This window comes from Pseudorca crassidens, chromosome 6 (genome assembly GCF_039906515.1).
Source record: "Pseudorca crassidens isolate mPseCra1 chromosome 6, mPseCra1.hap1, whole genome shotgun sequence".
Taxonomy (NCBI): Eukaryota; Metazoa; Chordata; class Mammalia; order Artiodactyla; family Delphinidae; genus Pseudorca; species Pseudorca crassidens.
The window spans coordinates 127,785,304-127,811,574 of NC_090301.1; the positions used below are offsets into that span (position 1 = coordinate 127,785,304).

General features: G+C 43.1%; 1 protein-coding gene across 5 annotated transcripts in view; it reads right to left on the reverse strand.

The window, feature by feature from the left end:
• Window positions 1–24,187, reverse strand: part of OCA2 (OCA2 melanosomal transmembrane protein) — a 257,209-nt gene extending 233,022 nt beyond the window's left edge. For 2 of the 5 annotated variants that reach the window (XM_067739915.1, XM_067739910.1), the window contains exons 1-3: window positions 24,057–24,187; window positions 1,899–1,977; window positions 1,199–1,468 (exon numbers count right to left, since the gene is read on the reverse strand). In XM_067739915.1, coding sequence (XP_067596016.1) covers window positions 1,199–1,446 — 248 coding nt within the window. In that variant the 5' untranslated portion in view covers window positions 1,447–1,468; window positions 1,899–1,977; window positions 24,057–24,187. Of the gene's footprint in view, window positions 1–1,198; window positions 1,493–1,898; window positions 1,978–24,056 lie in introns of all 5 variants that reach the window. The other 3 variants (XM_067739912.1, XM_067739914.1, XM_067739913.1) reach the window with 3 other exon arrangements.
• Between the last annotated feature and the right edge of the window lie 2,084 nt (window positions 24,188–26,271).

Here is a 26,271-nt window from a genome sequence, read left to right on the forward strand (position 1 = left end):
GATGTATGTAAGTCAAATTATCGTGCTGTACACCTTTAACCTGCACAGTGTTATATGTCAATTTATCTCAATAAAACTGTAAGTATAAAAAGAAGATAAAATCATGACTGCCATACATATGTGACATGAACACATATCAAATATTTTATTTAACTCATTAATTACAGGAAACCAATAAGAAAAAGAAACCACACATATATGGGCAATTAGAAATGTTGAACTGAATTGAAAAATCAGTGTAAAACTGGACAATTCATTCCATCAGACACACTTCAAATGTATTTCTTGGGATGAGAATCATTTGCATTGTCATCAGTTTTCAGATCAGTTGTAAACAATGAGAAGATACAGATAACCTAGGAGGGCTCCATACATAGTTTTCTATAGAAAACACGAGTCATCTTTTTGGTCCATTTAGTCTTTCACGATTTTTCTCTCCTCCTCTCCTCTACCTTTGTGGCAGGCAGCCTCTGACATGCCCCCAGTGATCCACTCCAGGTGTTCACACCCTTGTGTGATCCCATCCCCTTCAGTATGGGCCCACACAGCAAAAGTGATGGGGAGTTACGTCTGTGATTAGGTTACAAAGAACTGTCTCTCATGCTTGCCCCGATGGAGCAGGCCTCCTGACAAGGGACTGAGAACCTCAGTCCATCTGCCCGGGGGGAACTGAGGCCAGCCAACAATCACACAGACGAGTTTGGAAGCAGACCTTGCCCACTTGAACCGTGGTCAGCCAGCCCCAGCTGACCACTTGTTCTCAGCCTGTAAAAGACCCTGAGCAGAGGACCCAGCTAAGCCATGCCCAGATTCCTGACTCACAAAACTGTGAGAAAATAAACATGTGTTGTTTTAAGATTCTGAATTTTGGAGTTTGTTGCATGGCACTAGATAACTTAACACACTCTTCCTTCCTGCTTTCTGTGTACCTATACCCTGATTTTAATAGCTCTAAGAAAATACTTACACAGGTGATGTAACTGATCTTATTTCTATTTTTATTATCTTTTGGATTTACATTAGCCGCATTTTAGAAGTAGCATTCATTCAAAACAGGTCAGGAAAGTGATCTAATGCTGGAAAGATTCTTGCAGAATATCTGGAAATTTTTCCCACAAAAAATGTGAGAGAACTATGCTCAAGAAAACCCAGTATTTGTAAATTCCACATTCACAAGATAAAATTGTTTTAAACTCACCTCCACTTCGCGAGGAATGAGCCAAAATTCTGGTCCACAGGAGCCCAGCAGCTCTGCCCAGCTGCCCCACTGGGGTAGGCGTTCAGGGAGTCTGCCTTGCTGTCTCCCTGCTGTGGCCTATGGTTGCTGGTGTTGAGTCCCACCAGCCCCGGCCCTCCCAAGCCAGCACTCATGGGAGCTGATGTCTGATGTATCTCTATCTCCAGCATACCAGAAGTCAGCCTGCCATCTTTGTTCTCTAGGTGCATGTTTCTGTTGCCACTCTTCTCACTAGAGTCAGCCAGAAAGAAACCACTGTTGATAAAAAGCAAACTGTGAATATCATTTTTATCTTGGGGAATTCATACTACTGAATGGTACAGTAGAAACACTTCTTATAACAAGGCCCTTCCCATGTCTCAGCATCTAATATATGGAAAAAAGTGTATGTTCATCTCCAAGAATGAACATTTTAGCACATTTCACACTAGCAGTAACCTAACTATTCAACAACAGAGCATTAGTTAGGTAAATTGTGATATGTGCATAGTAGGAAATACTATGCAAACATAAATATCCTCTAGAGATACTGACATTGGGAAATGTTTAAAATATAGTAAACGCCATTGATACACTGGGATATATCTCTTGAAATAAATATGTACCTAGAATATACATAGAACAGAAAACCAAAAAGACACAGCCTCTAAAGTATGGCTACCTTTTTGTGGCGGAGGTACAGATGATTCCGGCTTTCTTCTTTGTCTTTGTCTAGGCTACAGCTTTAATGATATCTGCATCTAGAAAATTAATACTTTTGCAATGAGAAAATAATAATACCTATTACAAAAATGAGAAAAATCACCATACTTGCAAGGTTATGGTGTCCTGCTTTTGGGATTATGTTTTAACCCGTTACCATTTTATTTGTTTACATTTGGGTGAAGTGAGTACAATTCATGGGTCCACCACTCCTTGTCACCCAATTCACAGAGGCTCGCAATGTCCCATGATCACAAATTCTGGAGGACCCAGGATGTGTGGGAGTCCAAGCAGGTACAAGGTCAGTGTGTTATGTCTACAACTGAGTAAGTGGGGGTGGGGGATGTTCACAGCCCAAAAGCCCACACTTTCTGATGGAACAAGAATTTACTTTAAATACAGAAAGGCAACAGCTTTTGAAGAGACACAAATGACCAAGGAAGTCCTACTATTTTCTTATTGCTGTGATTTCCCTACTTTAACCCACCACTTACATTGAAAAGATGATTTACTCATCAGTAAGAAGGTGGCAGAGAGTGTTGATAGAATGTACTTGTATCAAAAGACAAAACAAAAATATTAGAGTTAGTTTCACGCAATGTTTCCATCACCTGGTAAGAATAAACTCCATATGCACATTTGAACTACACGAAAATACAACTTGTGTGACTTCCATGATTCCACCTACAAGTTAAATGCTCTCATATTTGTATTTTAAACTGATGTTGTGCAATATACAGATGAATAATAAAATGTATGCTAATAATTTAAATTTTTAATTTTTCTTTACTTAGAATAGCAATTTAAAACACCAGGACAAGTCAAGAGACTGGAAGAAAGGAAAATCTTTTATATTGTAGGACTGTTAACGGCACTTTTTCCTGCTTTTTGAACAAGGGACCCCACATTTTCATCACACACTGGGTCCCACTCTCTCCCTTTAACAGAGTTATCCTCTTAGCTCTCCACTGCCATCTTCTCCCCTCCCTAACGTACTCCAGCTGCCATTGGAATACACCACCCAACCTTTACTACACTGACTACTATCTTCCTGGCCAGGTCCCACCTTCATTCTTCAATGATTTGGGCCCCAGCTTATGGTCTCTCTCTCTCTCTCCCCATCCCTCCCACCCACTGCTACACTTGCTGTTATTTTTTGGCTTCACCATCTACACCCTGGGCTCTCAGTTTTGTGAGTGCCTCTCCAGCACTTGCCTGCTCCCATGTCAGCCAACACGTCCTCACTCCCCTTTCCCAGTTGAGATTCTGTGGTCCAGCAAACACCCTCCTTTTATTTGCCTCCTCCTACATTCTGTCAAGTTCACCAGATATATGAGTTTTCTATTACTGCATAATAAATTACCACAAAATAAGTAGCTTAAAATAATACACATTTATAATCTCAGAGTTTTGGTGGCTCAGGGGTCGCTGTGGCAGGCTTAGGTGGGTCTTCTGCTTAGGCTCTCAAGTGTCATTGCGCTGGGAATCAGCTTCCAAGATCACTCAGTGCTGACAGAATTCACTTCCCAGTGGCTGCAGGACTGAGGACCCAGCTGCTTGCTGGTTGTCGGCTGGAGACCACCCTCACTTCCTACAGGCTTCCTGCAGCTCTTTGCCATGTGAACCCCAACAGGTCTGTTCACTTCATCAAGGAATAGCAAGAGTCTCCAGAGCGAGTCAACTAACAAGGAAGAATTTCATGTAATGTAGCCGTCAAAGAGTAACATCCCATCCATCACCCTTGCCATATTCTATGGGTTGGAAGCCAGTTAAAGGTCCCACCCTCACTCCACGGCAGGGGATCATCACACAAGAGTGTGAATGCCAGACAGTGGGGATCATGGGGGGCCACCCTGGAGTCTATCTGTCACGTGGCAAGACCCCAAACCTGACTTGCCCACTCTGAGCCTCCACTTACGTGGCTGAATGTGGCCAAGGAGAACCCTGGGTGCTGCTGCTGTTCTCACCTGGCCTCCACATGCAGGGTTCTCAGTGGGTCCCAGCACTGCCCAGCAATCCTACTGCATCTCCCAAGTCAATTTTCACTCCTGCTCTCCTCCACCTCCCTCCCTAAATCCCTGTATACCTTCCCTCCTTTCTAGTCTCAGCTACTGAATTTGCCTCTTTCTTCCTTCACTGATGGAATCAGCCAGGGTCCAAGAAGGAAATGGAAGCTGCTCTGAGTACACAACCACAGAAGCTGGTTACATGGGAGGTAGACATGCTGAGAAGCTAACCAGAGGCTGAAGTACCCAGCCTTCCAAGGACACGCTTGCCTGTAGCCCTACTGGGTACAATGGAGCCCACCCACTCTCACCTGTTCAAACTACTACGTTACATTTTTTCCTCCTTCTCTCCAAAATCATTCAGGCTAGCATGCAAACATACTATCAACACTAAAAAAGTACATCTCAGGACTTATGCTCCCAGGAACATAGAGTAGAATTACTTTTCCCTCTTCTTCCTGCTAAGTACAATGAAAAACCTGACATTTTATATAAAACAAGCATAAGAAGACTCTGAAAGGTGGACAGAAGGTGGCAAACAAGTTAGGGACCCAAGAAATGACACAGAAGTGAGGCTGTGTCCTTGGATTTTTATCATGTCTCATATATCCCAGACAGGGTGCTGAAGATGTCAGCAACCTGAAAACACCAACAGATGTAGACCAAAAAAGCCCCAAGAAAAGCCTGCCCTCTCTAGCCAAAGGAATATGAATGCGGCAGCCTAGTAGGATAGAAAACGTTTAGACACTACTCTACTGAAGCCAAACACTGTAGACCCACATTTATCCAGACAGCAAAGGCCAAGTGGTGAGCCTAAACTCCCAGGCTCACCAGGCTGTAATAAGGGGCCCGGTCCCCCATTCCCACTGAGGTGGTCAGAGAAGGAAAATAGGGAGCTGGGACATTCATCCCTGCTGGGTGCTAGGGAGTCCAACCTCCTCCTTATGCACACCCCGCACCAGGTAGGTGGAGACCAAGAGTGGGGAACCTGAACTTCAGCCCCACCTTGCAGTAAGAGAAACACCTCCTTGGTGAGGTGTCAGAGCAGGCCAAGTAGACAAAACGAACATTCACCACTGCAGTAGTGAGGCCATGTCACAACTGTGTCCCTGCAGGCCACATGAGGAGCAGTAATGAGGTGACCTTATCCCTCCCATCCAGGAAGGTATCAGCAGAGGCCCAGTAGGGAGCCAGATCTCCCACACCACCACCCAGAAATAACAAGGAATCCTTCCCTACCATGATATCAACTGAGGCCAAGTGGGGAACTTGGATTTCTAATCCCACCTGGCAGCAATGAGGCAGTACTAGGCCCTTCTGCTGGAATGGTGTCAGAGGAAACCAGCTAAACAGAAAGTTTAAATAGGAATTAGAGCCTCATAATACTTGAAATGTGCAAGTTTCAATCAAAATCCCCTGTTACAGTGATAACCAAGGAAATATCAACTTGAAAGAAAATAGATGAGAACACTAAGATGACAGGGATGTTGGAATTATCTGACAAGGAGTTTTAAGACAGCTAAAATGAAAATGGTTCAACAGGCAATAACAGAGACACTTGGAACAAATGAAAAACTAGAAAGTCTCAGCAAAGAAATAGAAAGCCTCAACAAAGAAGAGCCAAATGGAACTGAAAAACACAATAGCAAAACTAAAAATTCAATAGATGGCTCAATAGCAAAATGGAGGAAACAGAAAAGAACCAATGAACTGGGAGTTAGAACAATAGAAATTACCTAATACAAACAAAAGAGGAAAAAAATTAACAGACCCTCAGAGACCTGTGGGACTATAACAAAAGATATAATCTTCATGTAATGAGAATCCCAGAAGGAGAAGAGAAATACTATGTAGTTGAAAAAGTGTTTGAAGAAATAATGGCTGAAAACTCCCCAAATTGGAGAAAACACATATATCTACACATCAAAGAAGCTTAGTAAAACCCAAAGAAGATAAACCCAAAGAAACCTACGCCAAGATATACTGTAGTCAAACTTTTGAAAACTAAAGACAAAGAAAAAGTCTTGAAGCCATCAAGAGAAAAATGAAGATGTATGTACAGGGGGGAAAAATTCAAATAACAGAAACCATGGAGGCCAGAAGTGGCACCATATTTTTCAAGTAATGAAAGGAAGAACTGTCAACCCTGAATCCTTTATCTAGTGAAAATATCCTTCAGGAATGTAGGGGAAATCAAGACCTTAGATGAAAGAAAACAGAGAATTTGTTGCCAGCAGACCTATCCTAAAAGAATGGCCAAAGAAAGTTCTCTAAACAAAAAAAGAAAGATTAAGAGAAGAAATTTTGGAGCATCAGGAAGGTGAAAAAATAATGGAAATGGAAAAGTAAGAGCAAATACAATATATTTTCTCTCTCTTTTGGAATTTTCTACATTATGTTTGATTTTTGAAGCAAATATTTTAACACTGATATGGTTATCAATGTATGTAGAGGAAATATTTAAGACAATTTGTCACAAATTGGTAAGATAAAGAATGGAGAGGGGACTTCCCTGGTGGTACAGTGGTTGAGAGTCCACCTGCCGATGCAAGGGACATGGGTTCGTGCCCCGGTCCAGGAAGATCCCACATGCCGCAGAGCGGCTGTGCCCATGAGCCATGGCCATTGAGCCTGAGCGTCCGGAGCCTGTGCTCCACAACGGGAGAGAGGCCACAACAGTGAGAGGCCGACGTACCGCAAAAAAAAAAAAAAAAAAAAAAAAGAATGGAGAGGGACATGGGACCTTCAAGATGACAGAGGAGTAAGACGTGGAGATCACCTTCCTCCACACAAATACATCTACATGTGGAACAACTCCTACAGAACACCTACTGAATGCCGGCAGAAGACCTCAGACCTCCCAAAAGGCAAGAAAATCCGCTCGTACCTGGGTAGGGCAAAACAAGAAAGAAAAAATACAAAAGAATAGGGGTGGAACCTGCACCTCTGGGAGGGAGCTGTGAAGGAGGAAAAGTTTCCACACACCAGGAAGCCCCTTCACTGGTGGAGACGGGAGTGGGAAGGGGGCAGCTTTGGAGCCACGGAGGAGAGCACGGCAACAGGGGTGCAGAGGGCAAAGTGGAGAGATTTCCGCACAGAGGATCAGTGCCAACCAGCACTCACCAGCCTTATAGGCTTGTCTGCTCACCTGCCAGGGCAGGTGGGGCTAGGAGCTGAGGCTCTGGCTTCAGAAGTCAGACCCCAGGGAGACGACTGGGGTTGGCTGCAGGAACAGAGCCTGAATGGGGCTAGTGCACCACAGCTAGCTGGGAAGGATTCTGAGAAAATTTCTGGACCTGCCTAAGAGGCAAGAGATCATTATTTTGGGGTGAGCGAGGAGAGGGGATTCAGAACATCGCCTAAACGAGCTCCAGAGATGGGCATGAGCCACGGCTATCAGCACAGACACCAGAGACTGGCATGAAACGCTAAGGCTGCTGCTGCAGCCACAAGAAGCCTGTGTACAAGCCCAGGTCACTATCCACAGCTCCCCTCCCGGGAGCCTGTGCAGCCCACCACTGCCAGGGTCCCATGATCAAGCGACAAGCTCCCCAGGAGAACATACAGTGCACCTCAGGCTGTTGCAACGTCACGGCAGCTTCTGCCACCACAGGCTTGCCCTGCATTCCAATTATAAATACCATACCCCTCCCCACCCCCCAGCATGAGTAACCAGAGCCCTCTAATCAGCCGCTACTTTAACCCCATCCTGTCTGGGTGGGAACAGAAGACAGGGCAACCTACACGCAGAGGTGGGGCCAAAACCAAAGCTGAACCCCAGGATCTGTGTGAACAAAGAGTAAGGGAAATCTCTCCCAGCAGCCTCAGGAGCAGAAGATAAAATCCCCACAATCAACTTGAGGTGTCCTGCATCTGTGGAATACCTGAACAGACAACGAATCAACCCAAAATTGATGCAGTGGACATTGGGAGGAACTGTAGACTTGGAGTTTGCTGTCTGCAACTGATTTGTTACTGATTTGTATGTTTATCTTAGTATAGTTTTTAACACTTGTTATCATTGTTGGATTTGTTTATTGGTTTGGTGACTCTCTTCTTTTTTTTATTATTTTTTTAGAATTATTTTTTTATTTTTTCATTTTAATTTATTTTTTCTTTCTTTTATTCCCTTTTCTTCTGAGCTGTGTGTCTTACAGGATCTTGGTGCCCCAGCCTGGTGTCAGGCCTGAGCCTCTGAGGTGGGAGAGCCAAGTTCAGGACATTGGACCACGAGAGACCTCCCGGACCCACATAATGTCAATTGGCAAGAGCTCTCCCAGATATCTCCGTCTCAATGCTAAGACCCAGCGCCACCTAATGGCCAGCAAGCCACAGTGTTGGACACCCCATGTCAAACAACTAGCAAGACAGGAACGTAACGACACCCATTAGCAGAGAGGCTGCCTAAAATCATAAGTCCACAGACACCCCAGAAATCACCACCCAACGTGCTACTGGCCACCAGAAAGACAAGATCCAGCCTCATCCACCAGAACGCAGGCACCAGTTCCCTCCACCAGGAAGCCTATACAAGCCACTGAAAAAACCTTACCCACTGGGGGCAGACACCAAAAACAAGAACTACAAACCTGCAGCCTGCAAAAAGGAAACCCCCAAACACAGTAAGTTAAGCAAAATGGGAAGACAGAGAAATACACAGCAGATGAAGGAGCAAGGTAAAAACCCAGCAGACCAAAGAAATGAAGAGGAAATAGGCAGTGTACCTGAAAAAGAATTCAGAGTAATGATAGTAAACATGATCCAAAATCGTGGAAATAGAATGGAGGAAAAACAAGAAATGTTTAACAAGGACCTAAAAGAGCTAAAGAGCAAACAAACGATGAACAACACAATAAATGGAATTTAAAATTCTCTAGAAGGAATAAATAGCAGAATAACTGAGGCAGAAGAATGGGTAAGTGACCTGGAAGATAAAATAGTGGAAATAACTACCACAGAGTGAATAAGGAAAAAAGAATCAAAAGAATTGAGGACAGTCTCAGAGACATCTGGGACAACATTAAACACACCAATATTCGAATTATAGGGGTCCAAGAAGAAGAAGAGAAAAAGAAAGGGTCTAAGAAAATATTTGAAGATATTATAGTGGAAAACTTCCTTAACATGGGAAAGGAAATAGTCAAGTCCAGGAAGTGCAGAGAGTCCCATACAGGATAAATCCAAGAAGAAACTTGCCAAGACACATATTAATTAAACTATCAAAAATTAAATAAAAAGAAAAAATATTAAAAGCAGCAATGGAAAAACAACCAACAACATACAAGGGAATCCCAATAAGGTTAACAGCTGACTTTTCAGCAGAAACTCTGCAAGCCATAAAGGACTGGCAGGACCTATTTAAAGTGATGAAAGGGAGAAACCTACAACCAAGATTACTCTACCCAGGAAGGATCTCATTCAGATTCAATGGAGAAATTAAAACCTTTACAGACAAGCAAAAGCTAAGAGAATTCAGCATCACCAAACCAGCTTTACAACAAATCCTAAAGGAACGTCTCTAGGGAGAAACACAAGAGAAGGAAAAGACCAACAAAAGCAAACCCAAAACCATTAAGAAAATGGTAATAGGAAAATATATATCGATAATTACCTTAAATGTAAATGGATTAAATGCTCCAACCAAAAGACACAAATGAGGTGAATGGATAGAAAAACAAGAACTGCATATATGCTGTCTACAAGAGACCCACCTCAGACCTAGGGATACATACAGACTGAAAGTGAGGGGATGGACAAAGATATTCTATGCAAATGGAAATAAAAAGAAAGCTGGAGTAGCAATTCTCATATCAGACAAAATAGACTTTAAAATAAGACTATTAGAAGAGACAAAGAAGGACACAACATAATGATCAAGGGATGAATCCAAGAAGAAGATATAACAATTGTAAATATTTATGCACCCAACATAGGAGTACCTCAATACATAAGGCAAATGTTAAAAGCCATAAAAGAGGAAATTGAGCAACACAATAATAATAGGGGATTTTAACACCCAATGATCACCAATGGAGAGATCATCCAAAATCTAAATAAATAAGCAAACACAAGCTTTAAATGACACATTAAACAAGAGGGACTTCAATGATATTTATAGGACATTCCATCCAAAAACCACAGAATACACTTTCTTCTCAAGTGCTCATGGAACATTCTCTACAATAGACCATATCTTGGGTCACAAATCAAGCCTTGGTAAATTTAAGAAAATTGAAATTGTATCAAGTATCTTTTCCGACCACAATGCTATGAGACTAGATAACAATTACAGGGGAAAAGTCTGTAAAAAATACAAACACATGGAGGCTAAACAATACACTACTAAATAACCAAGAGATAACTGAAGAAATCAAAGAGGAAATTAAAAACTACCTAGAAAGAAATGACAATGAAAACATCAAAACCTATGAGATGCACCAAAAGCAGTTCTAAGAGGGAAGTTTATAGCAATAAAATCATACCTCTAGAAACAAGAAACATCTCAAATAAACAACCTAACCTTACACCTAAAGCAATTAGAGAAATAAGAAGAAAAAAATCACAAAGTTAGCAGAAGGAAAGAAATCATAAAGATCAGATCATAAATAAATGAAAAAGAAATGAAGGAAACAATAGGAAAGATCAATAAAACCAAAAGCCGGTTCTTTGAGAAGATAAATAAAATAGGTAAACCATTAGCCAGACTCATCAAAAAAAAAAAAAAAGGGAGAACACTCAAATCAACAGAATTAGAAATGAAAAAGGAGAAGTAACAACTGACACTGCAGAAATACAAAGAATCATGAGAGATTACTACAAGCAACTATAGGCCAATAAAATGGACAACCTGGGAGAAATAGGCAAATTTTAGAAAGGCACAACCTTCTGAGACTGAACCAGGAAGAAATAGAAAATATAAACAGACCAATCACAAGCACTGAAATTGAAACTGTCATTAAAAATCTTCCAACAAACAAAAGCCCAGGACCAGATAGCTTCACAGACGAATTCTATCAAATATTTAGAGAAGAGCTGACACCTATCCTTCTCAAACTCTTCCAAAATATAGCAGAGGGAGGAACACTCCAAAACTCATTCTATGAGGCCACCATCACCCTATTACCAAAACCAAAGATGTCACAAAGAAAGAAAACTACAGGCCAATATCACTGATGAACATAGATGCAAAAATCCTCAACAAAATACTAGCAAACATAATCCAACAGCACATTAAAAGGATCATACACCAAGATCAACTGCAGTTTATCCCAGGAATGAAAGGATTCTTCAATATATGGAAATCAATCAATGTGATACACCATATTAAAAAACTGAAGGATAAGACCATATGATAATCTCAATGATGAAGGAAAATCTTTTGACAAAATTCAACACCCAATTTATGATAAAAACTCTCCAGAAAGTAGGCATAGAGGGAACTTTCCTCAACATAATAAAGGCCATATATGACAAATCCACAGCCAACATCGTCCTCAATGGTGAAAAATTGAAACCATTTCCTCTAAAATCAGGAACAAGCCAAGGATGCCCACTCTCACCACTATTATTCAACATAGCTTTGGAAGTTTTAGCCATGGCAATCAGAGAAGAAAAAGGAATAAAAGGAATCCAAATCAGAAAAGAGGAAGTAAAATTGTCACTGTTTGCAGATGACATGATACTATACATAGAGAATCCTAAAGATGCTACCAGAAAACTACTAGAGCTAATCAATGAATTTGGTAAAGCAACTGGATACAACATTAATGCACAGAAGTCTCTTGCGTTCCTATACACTAATGATGAAAAAATCTGAAAGAGAAATTAAGGAAACACTCCCATTTACCATTGCAACAGAAGGAATATAATACCTAGGAGTAAACCTACCTAAGGAGAAAAAAGACCTGTATGCAGAAAACTATAAGACACTGATGAAAGAAATTAAAGATGATACAAACAGATGGAGAGATGTACTGTGTTCTTGGATTGGAAGAATCAACATTGTAAAAATAACCATACTTCCCAAAGCCATCTACAGATTCAATGAATCCCTATCAAACTATCAGTGGCATTTTTCACAGAACTAGAACAAAATATTTCACAATTTATATGTAAACACAAAAGGCCCCAAATAGCCAAAGCAATCTTGAGAAAGAAAAATAGAGTTGGAGGAATCAGGCTCCCTGACTTCAGACTATACTGCAAAGGTACAGTTATCAAGATAGTATGGTACTGGCACAAAAACAGAAATATACATAAATGGAATGAGACAGAAAGCCCAGAGATAAATCCACACCCATATGGTCACCTTATTTTTGATAAAGAAGGCCTCTTCAAAAGTGGTGCTGGGAAAACTGGACAACTACATGTAAAAGAATGAAATTAGAACACTTCCTAACACCATTCACAAAAATAAACTCAAAATAGATTAAAGACCTAAATGTAAGGCCAGACACTATAAAACTTTTAGAGGAAAACATAGGAAGAACACCCTTTGACATAAATCACAGCAAGATCCTTTTTGAACCACCTCCTAGAGAAATGGAAATAAAAATAAACAAATGGGACCTAATGAAACTTAAAAGCTTTTGCACAGCAAAGGAAACCATAAATGAGATGAAAAGACATCCCTCAGAATGGGAGAAAATGTTTGCAAGTGAAGCAACTGATGAAGGATTAATCTCCAAAATACAAGCAGCACATGCAGCTCAATATCAGAAAAACAAACAACCCAGTCCAAAAATGGTCAGAAGATCTAAATAGACATTTCTCCGCATAAGATAAACAGATTGCCAACAAACCCATGAAAGGATGCTTAGCATCAATAATCATTAGAGAAATGCTAATCAAAACCACAGTGAGGTATCACCTCACACTGGTCAGGATGGCCATCATCAAAAAATCACAAACAATAAATGCTGGAGATGGTGTGGAGAAAAGGGAACCCTGTTGCACTGTTGGTGGGAATGTAAATTGATACAGCCACTATGGAGAATAGTATGGAGGTTCCTTATAAAACTAAAAGAAAAAAACTACCATATGACCCAGCAATCCCACTACTGGGCATATACCCTGAGAAAACCATATTTCATAAAGAGACATGTACTACACTGTTCATTGCAGCACTATTTACAATAGCCAGGACACGGAAGCAACCTAAGTGTCCATCAACAGATGAATGGATAAAGAAGATGTGGCACATATATACAATGAAATATTACTCAGCCATAAAAAAAACGAAACTGAGTTATTTGTAGTGAGGTGAATGGACCTAAAATCTGTCATACAGAGTGAACTAAGTCAGAAAGAGAAAAAAATACCACATGCTAACACATATATATGGCATCTAAAAAAATGGTTCTGAATAACCTAGGCCAGGACAGGAATAAAGACGCAGACATAGAGAATGGACTTGACACGGAGAGAGAGAAGGGTAAGGGTAAGCTGGGACGAAGTGAGAGAGTAGCATGGACATATATACACTACCAAATGTAAAACAGATAGCTAGTGGGAAACAACCATGTAGCACAGGGAGATCATCTCGGTGCTTTGTGACCACCTAGAGGGGTGGGATCGGGAGGGTGTGAGAGAGACCCAAGAAGGAGGGGATATGGGGATATATGTATACCTATAGCTGATTCACAATGTTATACAGCAGAAACTAACACAACTTTGTAAAGCAATTTTACTCCGATAAAGATTTAAAAAAAGAACAACTTATGATTACCAGGGGGTAAAGGGAGGAGGGATAAATTGGGAGATTGGGATTGACATATACACACTACTATATATAAAATAGGTAACTAATATGGACCTATGGTAGAGCACAGGGAACTCTACTCAATACTCTGTAATGGCCTGTATGGGAAAAGAATCTAAGAAAGAGTGGATATATGTATATGTATAACTGATTCTCTTTCCTGTACACCTGAAACTAATGCAACACTGTAAATCAACTATACTCCAATAAAATTTTTTTAAATCATAAAAAACAGTACCCCAACCATAAAATTTATATGTGCCTCTCCACCCCAATACACCTATTTACATGATTATATATATATATATATATATATTTATTTTTTTGGCGGTACGCAGGCCTCTCACTGCCGCAGCCCCTCCCGCTGTGGAGCACAGGCTCCGGACACGCAGGCCCAGCAGCCATGGCCCACGGGCCCAGCTGCTCCACAGCATGCAGGATCCTCCTGGACCGAGGCACGAGCCCACATCCCCTGCATCGGCAGGCGGACTCCCAACCACTGTGCCACCAGGGAAGCCCTGATGATTATATTTTATAATTATTATCCAGGCTTTAAAAAAAAAAAGAATGGAGAAGGAGGTAAGATTTCTAGATTTTACTCAAACTGATAAAATAATGACAACAGTACTGTGACAAGTAATGTATACATAATTTAATATGTAGAGCAACCACTTTGAAAAGCTATAAAAGATACATTTAAAAATACTATAAATCAAAGTGGGATTATAAAATATATTTAAGCAACCCACAGCCCTAACATATCAAAATTACATTGAATATAAGTGGTCTGAATCCAAAACTTAATGCAGAGATTGGCAGAGTAGATTAAAAAACACAACTCAATTATGTGCAGTCTACAAGAAATTCACTTCAAAAATAACAAGATAGGTGGGCTAAAAGTAAAAAGATGGATAATAGATATATCATTCAAGCATTAATCCAAAAAAAGCATGAGTGGCTGTATTGGTACAAGATACAGTAAACTTCATATCACAGAAAATTACTAGGGACAGACAGAGATATTGTATAATAATAAATGGGTCAGTTTACCAAGAAAACAAAGAAATATGAAATGTGTATGCACCAATCAACAGAGCTTCAAAATATGTGATGGAAAACTGACAGAACTGAAAGGAGAAACAAACATGTACAGTTATAGCATTGGATATTTCATTTCTCTATCAGCAATCAGTAGAACAAGACAGAAAATTGGCAAGGATACAGAAGAACTGAACAACACCATCAACAAATGGGATCTAATTGATATCTATTGAATAATCCACCCAACAACAGCAAAACATTTTCTAAATGCCCACAGAACATATATCAAGGCCAGATACACCTTGAGCCATTAAAAAAATCTCAACAAATTCAAAAGAATTGAAACATACAGTGTGTTTTACAGACACAATGGAACCAAATTAGAGATTAATAACAGAAAGGCCAAAACTTTGCACACTTGGAAATTAAAAAACACACTTCTAAATAATCCAGGAGTCAAAGACAAAGTCTCAAGGTAAACCAAAATTATATTGAACTGAATTAAAATGAAAATATAACATATCAAACTTTGTGGAACACAGCTAAGGCAGTGATGAGAGGGAAACTTATAGCACTAATTGCTCAAATTAGAAAGGAGAAAGAGTCTCATCAATAATCTAATCTCCCCTCTCAATATCCTAGAAAAAAAAGAGCAAGACAAACCCAAAGCAAACAAAAATAAGAAAATAAAAGGTATAAAAACAACAAAATAGAAAACAGAAAAACAACAGAAAAATCTAAACCAAAACAAGTTCTTCAAAACGTCAATAGAATTGACAAACCTCTAGCACAACTGACAAAGAAAAAAGAGAATAGAAATTACCAACACAAGGAATGAAATGGGGAATAACACCACAGACCACCAGACAGCAAAAGGATAATAATTGAACACTATGAACAACTCTACAAACATAAATTTGACTAAATGAAAAGGACCTATTCTTTAAAAAAGCACAAATTAGTATAACTCACCCAGTACAAAATAATTTGAATATCCTATAACTATTAAGTAAGTTGAGTTTGAATTTTTAAGTTCCCCCCCAAAAAACTTCCAGGCCAAGATGACTTCACTGAAAATTCTACTCCACAATGAAAGAAGAATTAACACCAATCCTACCCAATGTCTTTCAGATAACAGAAGATGAGGTACACTTCCCAATTAATTTTATGAGGCCAGTATTACCTGATACCAAAATCAGATAGAGACAGTACAAAAAAAACTACAGGCCAGTATGTTACATGACTATGATGCAAAAAAACGTGACAAAATATTAGCACAGGAAATTCCACAATATGTGAAAAGAATTATATGCCATGACCAAGTAGGGCTTTTTTCCAGGGACTCAAGGCTGATTCAATATTCACAGGTTGACCAATGTTAAACATGAATCAGTAATTCCACTTCTAGGTATATACTCAAGAGAAATGAAAACATATGTTCACACAAAAACTTGTACATAAAAAAAACTTGTACATTAATATTCATAAAAGCATTTTTAATACTCAAAAAGTATTATGCATACTCTTTTTAAAAGTATTATGAATACTTTTTTGTATTGTTTTTGAAACAACCCAAATGTTGATCACTGACTAAGGATAAATAAAATGTGGAATGGAATATTATTTAACAATAAAAAAGGAAGAGTATACCAATGCATGCTACAGCATGGATGAACTTTGAAAACATTATGTTAAGTGAAAGAAGGTAGTCACAAAAGTGCACATCTTGCCCAATTCCATTTACATATGAAATCTTCCAAATAGGCAAATCTATAGAGACAGGGAGTAGATTAGTGTTTGCCTAGGATGGACGGAGGAGGACGCTGTTGGAGGAAAGTGAGGAGTGACTGCTAATGTGTATAGGGTTCATTTTGGGTTGGTGAAAGTGTTCTAAAATTGACTGTGGTGATGGTCACACAATTCAGTGAATATACTAAAAACCACTGAATTGTACCATTTAAATTGATGAATTGTATGGTATGGTAAGTTATACCTCAATAAAGCTAATAAAAACATCAATCAGTATTATCTACCATATTAACAGGCTAAAGAAGAAAAATCACATGATCATATTAATTGATGCAGAAAAAAGCATTTGACAAAATTCCACACCTTCATGATAAAAACTCCAAGAAAAACAGTAATAGAGGGTAACTTCCTCAACCTGATAAACATTATCTACCAAAAACCTATAGCTAACATCATACTTAATGGTGAGAAACTTGAAGATTTCCTGCTAAGATCAGGAACAAGGCAAGGATGTCCAATCCCACCACTCCCACTCAACATAGTACTGGAATTCTAGCTAGGCTAATAGGACAAGAAAAGGAAGTAAAGGCATACAGAGTAGAAAGGAAGAGATAAAGCTGTCTCAGTTGGCAGATGGTATGATTTTCTACACACAAAAAAAATCCCAAGGAACCTACAAAAATCTCATAGAACTAATAAGTGAGTTCAGCAAGGTTATAGAATACAAGACAAACATTTCAAAATCTAATATTTCTACATACTATCAATGAACAGGTCGACCTCAAAATTAAAAACATAATACCATTTACAGTTGCTAAAAAATATAAATAGGTATACATCTACTAAAACATTTACTGACTCATATGCTGGAAACTACACAATGCTGATGAAAGGAATAAAAGAAGATCTAAATAAATGGAGAGATAAATCAAGCTTACAGATTGGATGATTCAATATAGTGAAGATGTCAATGTTCCCAAAATTGGAATTTAATGCAATGTCTATCAGAATTCCAGAAAGATTTTTTATAGATATAAATAAGATTATTCTAAAATTTATATGGAAAAGCAAATAATTGAGAATAACTAAAACAATTTAGAAAAAGTAGATTTAAATAGGAGGAACCAATCTATTCAATCACCAGATTTACTCTATAGCTAAGAGTGTGTGGTGGGGGCAGAGGTTTACACACAAGGATCAATGCAACAGAACAGAGGCCCACACAAATATGCTCAATGGATTTTGACAAAGGTGCAGAAACAATTCAATGCAAGGAATACAGCCTTTTCAACAAATGGTGCTGGAGCAATTGGACATCCATAGGCTAAAAAGAGAGAGAGAAGAACTTTTAGCTCTGTCTTACATCTTATATGAAAGTTTATCCAAAACGGACCACAGACTTAAATGTAAATTGTAAAACTATAAAAGCTTAAGAAATAAACATAGGAAAAACCTTCAGGATCTGGGGATTGGCAAAGAGCCTTAAACCTGGCACCAAAAACACAATCCATAAAACAAAAAAAATTTGATAAATTGAAATTCATAAGAATTAAAAAATTTTGCTCTGTGAAAACTTAAGAGGATGAAAAGACAAATTTCAGGCTGGGAGAAAATATTTGCCAATCACATATTCAGAAAGGGACTAATATCCCTAATATATAAAGAACCCTCAACACTCAACAGTAAAGAAACAACCCAATTAGAAAATGGACAGAGGGCTTCCCTGGTGGCGCAGTGGTTGAGAGTCTGCCTGCCGATGGAGGGGACACGGGTTCGTGCCCCGGTCCGGGAAGATCCCACATGCCGCGGAGCGGCTGAGCCCGTGAGCCATGGCCACTGAGCCTGCGCGTCTGGAGCCTGTGCTCTGCAACGGAAGAGGCCACAACAGGGAGAGGCCCGTGTACCGCAAAAAAGAAAAAGAAAATGGACAAAGATATGAGTCACTTCACTGAAGAGTATATATAGATGGCAAACAAGCACATGAGAAGATGTTTAACATCATTAGCCATTAGAGAAATGCAAATTAAAATTACGATGACATATCACTGCATACCTAAAATTTAAAAATAGAGACACCACCAAATGCTGGTAAGCAGGCAGAGACTGGACCCCTCACACACTGCTGGTGGGAATGCAACATGTCATAGACAGTCTGGAAAGCAGTTTGACAGTTTCTTATAAAAGAACTATCATATGCCCCAGCAATTGCACTCCTGGACAGTTATCCTAGATGAATGAAACTTCCTCTTACACAAAAACCTATACACAAATATTCATAGCAGCTCTATCCGTAATAGGCCAAAACTGGAAACAACCCAGCTGTCTGTCAACACCTGTCAATATCTGAGTGGTTAGGAGGCAGGATCAGATGGTGGGAGAGGAGGACCCTGAGCTCACCTCTCCCCATGAACACGTCAAAACTATACCTACATATAGAGCAACTCTTGCTGAGAATGACCTGAAGACTAGCAGAACAGCTCATCTACAGCCAAGGCTCTAAAGAAACAAGCACACAGAGTCTGGTAGGAGGGGAGGCGAAGCGATCTAGTTGGGACCCACATACCTAGCAAGGGACCCAGAAGAGGAAGGGGATATCACAGGCTAAGGGATCTTCCCTAGGCAATGACGGGTTCAAGCCATGTATTAGGCACCCCAACCCTGGGATCTGACACTAGAGGGATGAGCCCACTTAGCTGATCTGAAAACCAGTGGGGCTTACCAGAGGGCTGAAGGAAATCAAGACTCCGCTTGAAGAGTGCATGCACTTGCTTCTTCCAGTCCCAGCTCAGAGGCAGCAGACTGAAAATTACCTGAGGCTCTGGCTGGTATCCCAGGACTGACAACATGCTCCCCACTCACCTGGGCCCTCCCTGCTGATACTTACTAACCCGGCTCCAGGCCACGCTACTCCGGCCTCACTGCTGCTCCAGAGGATGTGCCCAGAGTGTGGTAGAGGGGCTCATCAGATGACAGCACTGGGTGCAAGGGTGCCCAGGGGACAGTGCACATGGGGGGGTGACACTGGTCATGCCCTGCTGGGGAAGACAGAGGGTTCTACCCCTGTGCCCTCCCCAACCTGGCCCAGCAGCCATTGTTCACTGCTCCGGGCCAGAGGGGAAACTCAACAACGGAGGTGTTGAGAAAAGGGGATCAATAGAGCCGTGCTCCCCATGCTCCAGCCAGGGCCAGGCACCTGCAGCCCTTCCCAATGGCTCTGACAGCAGAACTTGGCTGGGGCTTTGTGGGCATGATGGAACTTCTTTGCATTTACAGAGGAGAGCTCAGGTTTGGTGCAAATGAGGCAGCAGGGACGTGAGGGACAGGAAGTGGAAGGTGAGAAGTCCTAGGTACTTGCCCTCAGTGGCCTTCAGCCCAGCAAGACCGCACCTAAACAATCATCTCCTTGGTGCACTGCGTGTGTTGTGGTGCTGTTCTGGCTGTCCTGAGAATGCAGTGCCCTCTCCTGCACAGGCATGCCAATTAAATAAAGTGTATTACTGAATGCAATGCCAGCGTGGTGGTTTTACGGTAGTGTATAAATTAGCAGCAGCAATACACATCAGATGGAAAATGGTTTCTTTGTAAATTTTAAGAACACCTTTCTCCAAGTTCTTTAATCATTTGACATAATGCAATAATGAAAAGAGAAGACAGAAAAAAAGCATACTAGCTGATGCGAAAACTTTATTACTAAAAAGAAATCACTCTACAGGCAATTCCCTCCTCCCATGGACAACGTCTAAGTCCTGAGAAGACACCCTAGTCATGGAATGTCCCTCTCCACGTAACACACCCTTCAGGACCAAAGCTTCCTTCTTGGTGCAGAACTGTCCAGGTGGCGGCAACCTCGGGACTGTGGCTGGGTCCGCTGAATTTGGTGCACTCTTTCTAGGTGGTGAAGCCCAGGGAAGGTGCAGGTGTAGACTCTGGGACCGTGGAGGCCGCCGGGAGTCAGCCTCCTCTCAGCCCAGCCTGTGCACAGAGACAGACATTTCCCTGCAAGGGCAGTGCAGGGGCCTTTGCCCTTATCCCACTCCAGACCAGGACACAGACTGTGAAGTCTAATCCTTAATCCCTTCAGATGGCTCTTGCAATGACCGACCTTGGTTAAAAACCTCACTTTATGTTCTCATTTTAAAGTGTGGACCACGAATGTTGCCTGCCATGTCAGTAAACAAAGGATGTTGTGGCCATCGAGCAATCAGCCTCTGCAGCCACTTCCGACTGTGCACCCTGAGTAGATTCAGGATGGAGAAAAGCATGCGGGATGCCGGCCCTAGATAGCTGACGTGCATATCAAAGGAATGATTTCAATGAGCCTAGACTCTAGTATCTTCCCATATATAGAAAAGCACTAAACTCCTTAATTTGAGATGTCTGGTTCTTTTTAATTAACAGGAATCTTTTGATGTTCCGACTACCTGGGTTTTGTGGCAAAAACTCCTATATATCCTGGCTCCCCCCTTACTTCTTCGAAGCAGTCCCTCAGAGCTATTCTTCTGGGGCATGAGTCCTCAGAAAGTCCACTGAATAAAGTATAATTCTCAACTTTTAGGTTGTGCTTTTTTTTTTCAGTGGACAAGAGTGGCCTTCCTCTGAGCTTGGAGGCTCGGAGAGTTGCCCTCCCACTCAGTGCTCCAGGAAGTGGGCTTTGCCAGCCCAGCTGCAGGCTCTCTTCTCTCTTCTCTCTCTCTCTCTCTCTCTTCCTCTTCCCACTGTGGGAGATGGTAGATCTGAGGTAGGAGATAGATGGGCCCCTGAGCCGGACACCTGGGGTTTGTCAAGTGGAGCAACACTGAAGCTCTGGTCTCACCCAGACACTCCAAGGACAAAGCTGGTGGCAGAAGCTGAGCTCTGCTGAAGTAAGGAGATAAGATGACCACTCCTGAGGTCAAGGAAAACTTCCCTGTCTGCACATGCGCAGGAAGGCTCCTTGGGGGTCAAAAAGGGAGGGGCCGCCACCCCATAGTGTGTATGGACATGCACACACAGGCCTCTGGGGTGAGATCCAGCTTAGCAAAAAGTGGCGCATGCATGTGGGAAGGGTCCTGAGACCAGTCAGGTGTGAAAAAAGAAACAAGATAATTGGCCAAAGGTAAACAAAGACCTAACAGGACTGTCCTATAGAAGGGATTTAAATGGCCTCTGCACTGCGCTCCGCATTCCGGACGCCCGCCCTCCTCTCCCAGTGTGTATTTCTGCCCCGCTTCTGACTTATACTGCGTTCCTCCTCATTAGAGAGGATGCTCATACCCCTTCTCTCTGGGTGTGTATTTCTGCCCTGCTCTGTCTCAAATAAACAAATTGCTTCTCTGTGTGCTCTCCCATACGTTGTGCTGTGTCTTTAATAATAAACTTTGTACCTGTTTTTACAGTTTTTGCTTCCTTGAAACATTCTTGCTTTCAAACGGGGGAAAGAGCTAGGGCCCCTTTGCTTCTAGCCTCTAGCTCCTGGTGGTCTAGCGGCTAGGATTCCTGGTTTTCATCCAGGCTCCCCAGGTTCAATTCCCGGGCAGGGAACTAAGATCTCTCTTCAGGACCGACCTCAGCTGTCCCTCCGAGATCAGACCCTGCTACCTGAAAAGAGACCTGCGCTGGGCGGGATCCTGCTCCCACCCCTGCAGAGTGTGTTTCCTGTAGGCTGGGGGTCTCGGGGGCCCTGCACATGGGCGACCTGCGCAGGTGCGCAGCTCCCTGAAGAACAAGCAAACGCCTCTGCGCAGCCCACGGCAAAATCCGGAATCAAACCTCTGTAAAATCCAACCAGGGGCTTCCCTGGTGGCGCAGTGGCTGAGAGTCCGCCTGCCGATGCAAGGGACACAGGTTCGTGCCCCAGTCCGGGAAGATCCCACATGCCGCGGAGCGGCTGGGCCCGTGAGCCATGGCCGCTGAGCCTGCGCGTCCGGAGCCTGTGCTCCGCAACGGGAGAGGCCACAACAGTGAGAGGCCCGCGTACCGCAAAAAAAAAAAAAAAAAAAAAAAATCCAACCAGCAAGTGAGGTTCTCACCCGCGGACGGGTGACTCCCCAGTTCCCCTCTGCAGCCCAGACCACTGTGTCCAGCTGCCGTTTTGTCTACCCCAATGTCTCCAAGGTGCCCAAACACCCCCAGTGAAGTTCTGAGGCCTGGCCCTTCACCCGGGACCCTGCAACCATTCAGGTGCACATATCACAAACCAGGAGCGCCTCTGACGACTCCCTCTGACCCTGCAGACCCCTCACCTAGGCAGTGCCCCCTGACCTGACTGTGCAGCCACCTCTCAGCTGGCAGGACTCAGCAGTGGCTTTCTAGAGCCCCCCAACTGCTCCCTACACTTAACCACAGCGATCTTTCCAAAACACACATGATGCCCTGGACTCAGGCTTAAAACCTTTCTCAGGCATCTAGGCTGCTGAGTCCCCAGCAGCAGCTAGGATCTCCCCCTCCCCCATGATTCTTGATGATCTCAGACCTCAACTAACCCCAAGGGTGTCATGTCTTCTCAAAGAACAAGAATAGTATCAGCATTTGCTTTTCATCAGTGCAGTAAAACTTTAAGAACTTATGTTCCTAAATCACCCCCACATTACACCTGATTTGAACAACTGCATTCAAGCGTTTGTAAGCTGAATTTGCAATAAGAAGCAGTTTTTGTGCAATCCTTTACAGTTTACCTAGAGCTTTCACCTCTGTTGTTTCTAATGAGATTTAATCCTTATTAGCAATTATAATAAGTGCAAGCAGGTATCCCCAGATGCATTCAAGCTCCCAGGCCCTCCAAGCCCTGGCAAGCCTTGCACCAGGGGCCTGGACATGCCCACCTCTCACAAGCAAACCCCAGGGATGGCATTTGCTAGATGATGTAGGTTACAGTGGACTGCCTTGCATTTAGGCTATAGAAACAGCCTACCCTGCTCACAGCCTCCTGTTGGCTCTTCCTCAGAATCACTGCACCTTGTAGAATTGTCACATCCCTTAAACCAGTGCTCAGCCAGGCCAGTGTGGTGGGGGCCCCAGACACCTGCCCTGACATCCTGGCCCAGGCCTGGGTGTGCAAACCCAAACACATCCACACCCAGGGATGCCTGTGCTTAATATCCATGTCCTTGGAAAGAACTGGCGACATTAAATCCATTTATTCCACTGTGTGTGGGCAGAGTGCAGAGAAGCAGCTCAGGGGGATTCAATGTTTTCACCCTGGCACATTCCATTCCACAGGAACGCCTGACCAGCACTCACGTGGGTTAAGCCAGCAATGGGAGCAGATGCCACCCAGCCGTTCAGGCAGAACATTTGCTGCCTGAACACTTCCAAATTCTCCTCCCCCTTATCCCCATGGCCCACCCGGGCTCGGGAGCCCTTTGTACTGGGAACTTGCCTCCCAGTGAGCCATTAAACCCAGGAAATGCTTGACATGGTAGTGAGCCTGTGTTCTCACACCAGCTACTCAGTCTAGACTTCGCGTATTTTCCCTTAGAGGAGCTCTCCTTGCTGCTTAAAGCAACAGCTCAGCACAGGCTTATGAAAACCCCACCGGCCCCCTCGAACAGGTTAGCTCCTCACCTCCTCTCTCCCAACTAACCTGAAGACTTGATCTTCCTCCAGGAGTGAGTTTACGGTCCAAGGTGAGAGCTCTGAATGGTGACGGAGGCAGACCCAGAAGTCAGGCGCTCCCAGCCCGCTCCTCAGTTCTCCTGCCTGCCTGGCCACACCCACAGATATCACGACAGGCAGCCGCCCCCCCCCGCAAGTCCCCGCTCCCTCCCCTGCTCCCTCACCCCAGCAGCTGCAGGAGTCAGTCAGGAAATGAAGACAGGAGGCTCCTGGCCAGAGGCCAGAGCCGTCTCTGAATGCCAGGTATGACCTGCCCTCGCTGTGCCCTTGTTAAGCTCTACTTGTAGAAGGTAGCCAAGTATTGATACTTGTAATGGGTTTTTCTCTGTGAACAGGAATTGGGAAAACGCAAAATGAGTGAATATTCTGCCTACTTTTTTCTGTTCTGCGTTTTAAGAGTTCTCTGCTAGAGCTGATAAACCTGACCAGTGTTTCTCTTATTTTCTCATGCCCTTTCCCGCCTCCAGCCTAGGGCTGCGGCCAAGGTTACGCTTGTGGAAAGCACTGTCTCATACAACACACAGACACACACACACACACATAAACAACACACAGACGCACCCATATACAGATGCACATATGGACACTGACACATAAACTACACACATACAGATGCACACATGGACACACACGACACATAAACACACAAGGAAATACAAACAGACACAGAGACAGGTAAACTATACACAGACACACACACACCACAGACACTACACACACACAGATGCAGAAACACACAGAAATATAAACAGGCACACAGAGAGACACATAACTACACACACTCCAACACACAGACATATGCACAGACACATTAACTACACAGACACAGACACACAGGCCTGCAGTGGACTGGGCAGCCCCACTGAAGCTTAGCCTACTGGGCACTGCCCAGATATTGGCAGGAAGTCCAAGGCTCTTGGCTCATCAACAGTGTAACAGGCAGAACCCAAAAAGATATCCTTATGAGAGGTTCCTCTCCAAACCTCTCTGGGAGAACCACTTATTCATGCAGCCCAGCTGCACTAGGTGTTTGGAGGCACAGACTTAAAACAAGCATGTTGTACAAGGCAGGGGGCTGCCCAGGAGCAAGGACCAAGGATGCAGGGTCTCTGGGTCCCCCAGAGCACGGTGGGCACTGCCATAGCGCAGTACCACTGCTGGCACTCTGGCAGGAAAGTCCAGCCTCTCCAAGAGGAGGCGCAGTTGCCATGTTTGTAGACGTCTCTATTCAGATTGCCACAGGCAGCCAGTGTGGACACAGCAGTGACCCCATCCACATGGAATGGGGGCCACACTGAGCCTGTGGCCACCCCAGGAATGTCAGCACATCTGCACTCAACCATAGCCAAGTCTTCCTCCAGCACCTCAAGTCTTCCTCCACAGGGCAGAAAGTGGCAAGGGGACCCCAGGGCATGAATATGCAGGCATCTGGGGCAGACAGAAGGTTCTAGTCTGCTCTGTCCTTACAGAATGATCTCCACACATTGGGAGCCTTACTGTGGGGGCCAATCTATCCGAAGGAGGATCATGAAGCACCAGCAGGGCAATTGTGGCCACTGCATGGCTCTCTGTGCCTAATGCCCATATCACTAGCATCCATGTGCAGATCCCAAGCCTAGCCCATGTCTCTTGTGTAGTTGCTAAATATTTGCAGGGGAATCAACCCTATTCCTGCTCCAGGGGTGGGCTTGCATGGCCTAAATTATGGAGGAAATCTCAACCCTGCCAGGAATTGGCATTTGCCATGTCCAAACCCACATGGCAGTGCAGCCCCCTCAGAGCAGGGCAGAGTCTCCGAGACCAAGCACCACACTGGACCAAACCATGAGCTCTCCATCTCTGGGCTTCTGAGTCACTGCCAACCCTCCCTCCTCGTCGTTGAAGCCAGGTCCTGGTGGGGGTTCCCTTCTTGGCAGCTGAGAACAAGGATTGGATACAGCAGCATCACTAGAAGCCTGTAGTGTAATTCAGGTGGCCCTGCTACCCCATGAATGGGGACTGGATTTCTTCAATCAGAAGTGATCAGGGACAGTCTTAGGAATGACACGGTAATTTGACCAAGATATCACGATAAAGTCATATTTTCTTGGATGGCTCAGGAAATTCCTGAAGGAAATTCCAAACTAGGAGTTCTCTAAGTGTTCTCAGCAAACAGCAGCATCACTGGAATCAGACATAAAGGC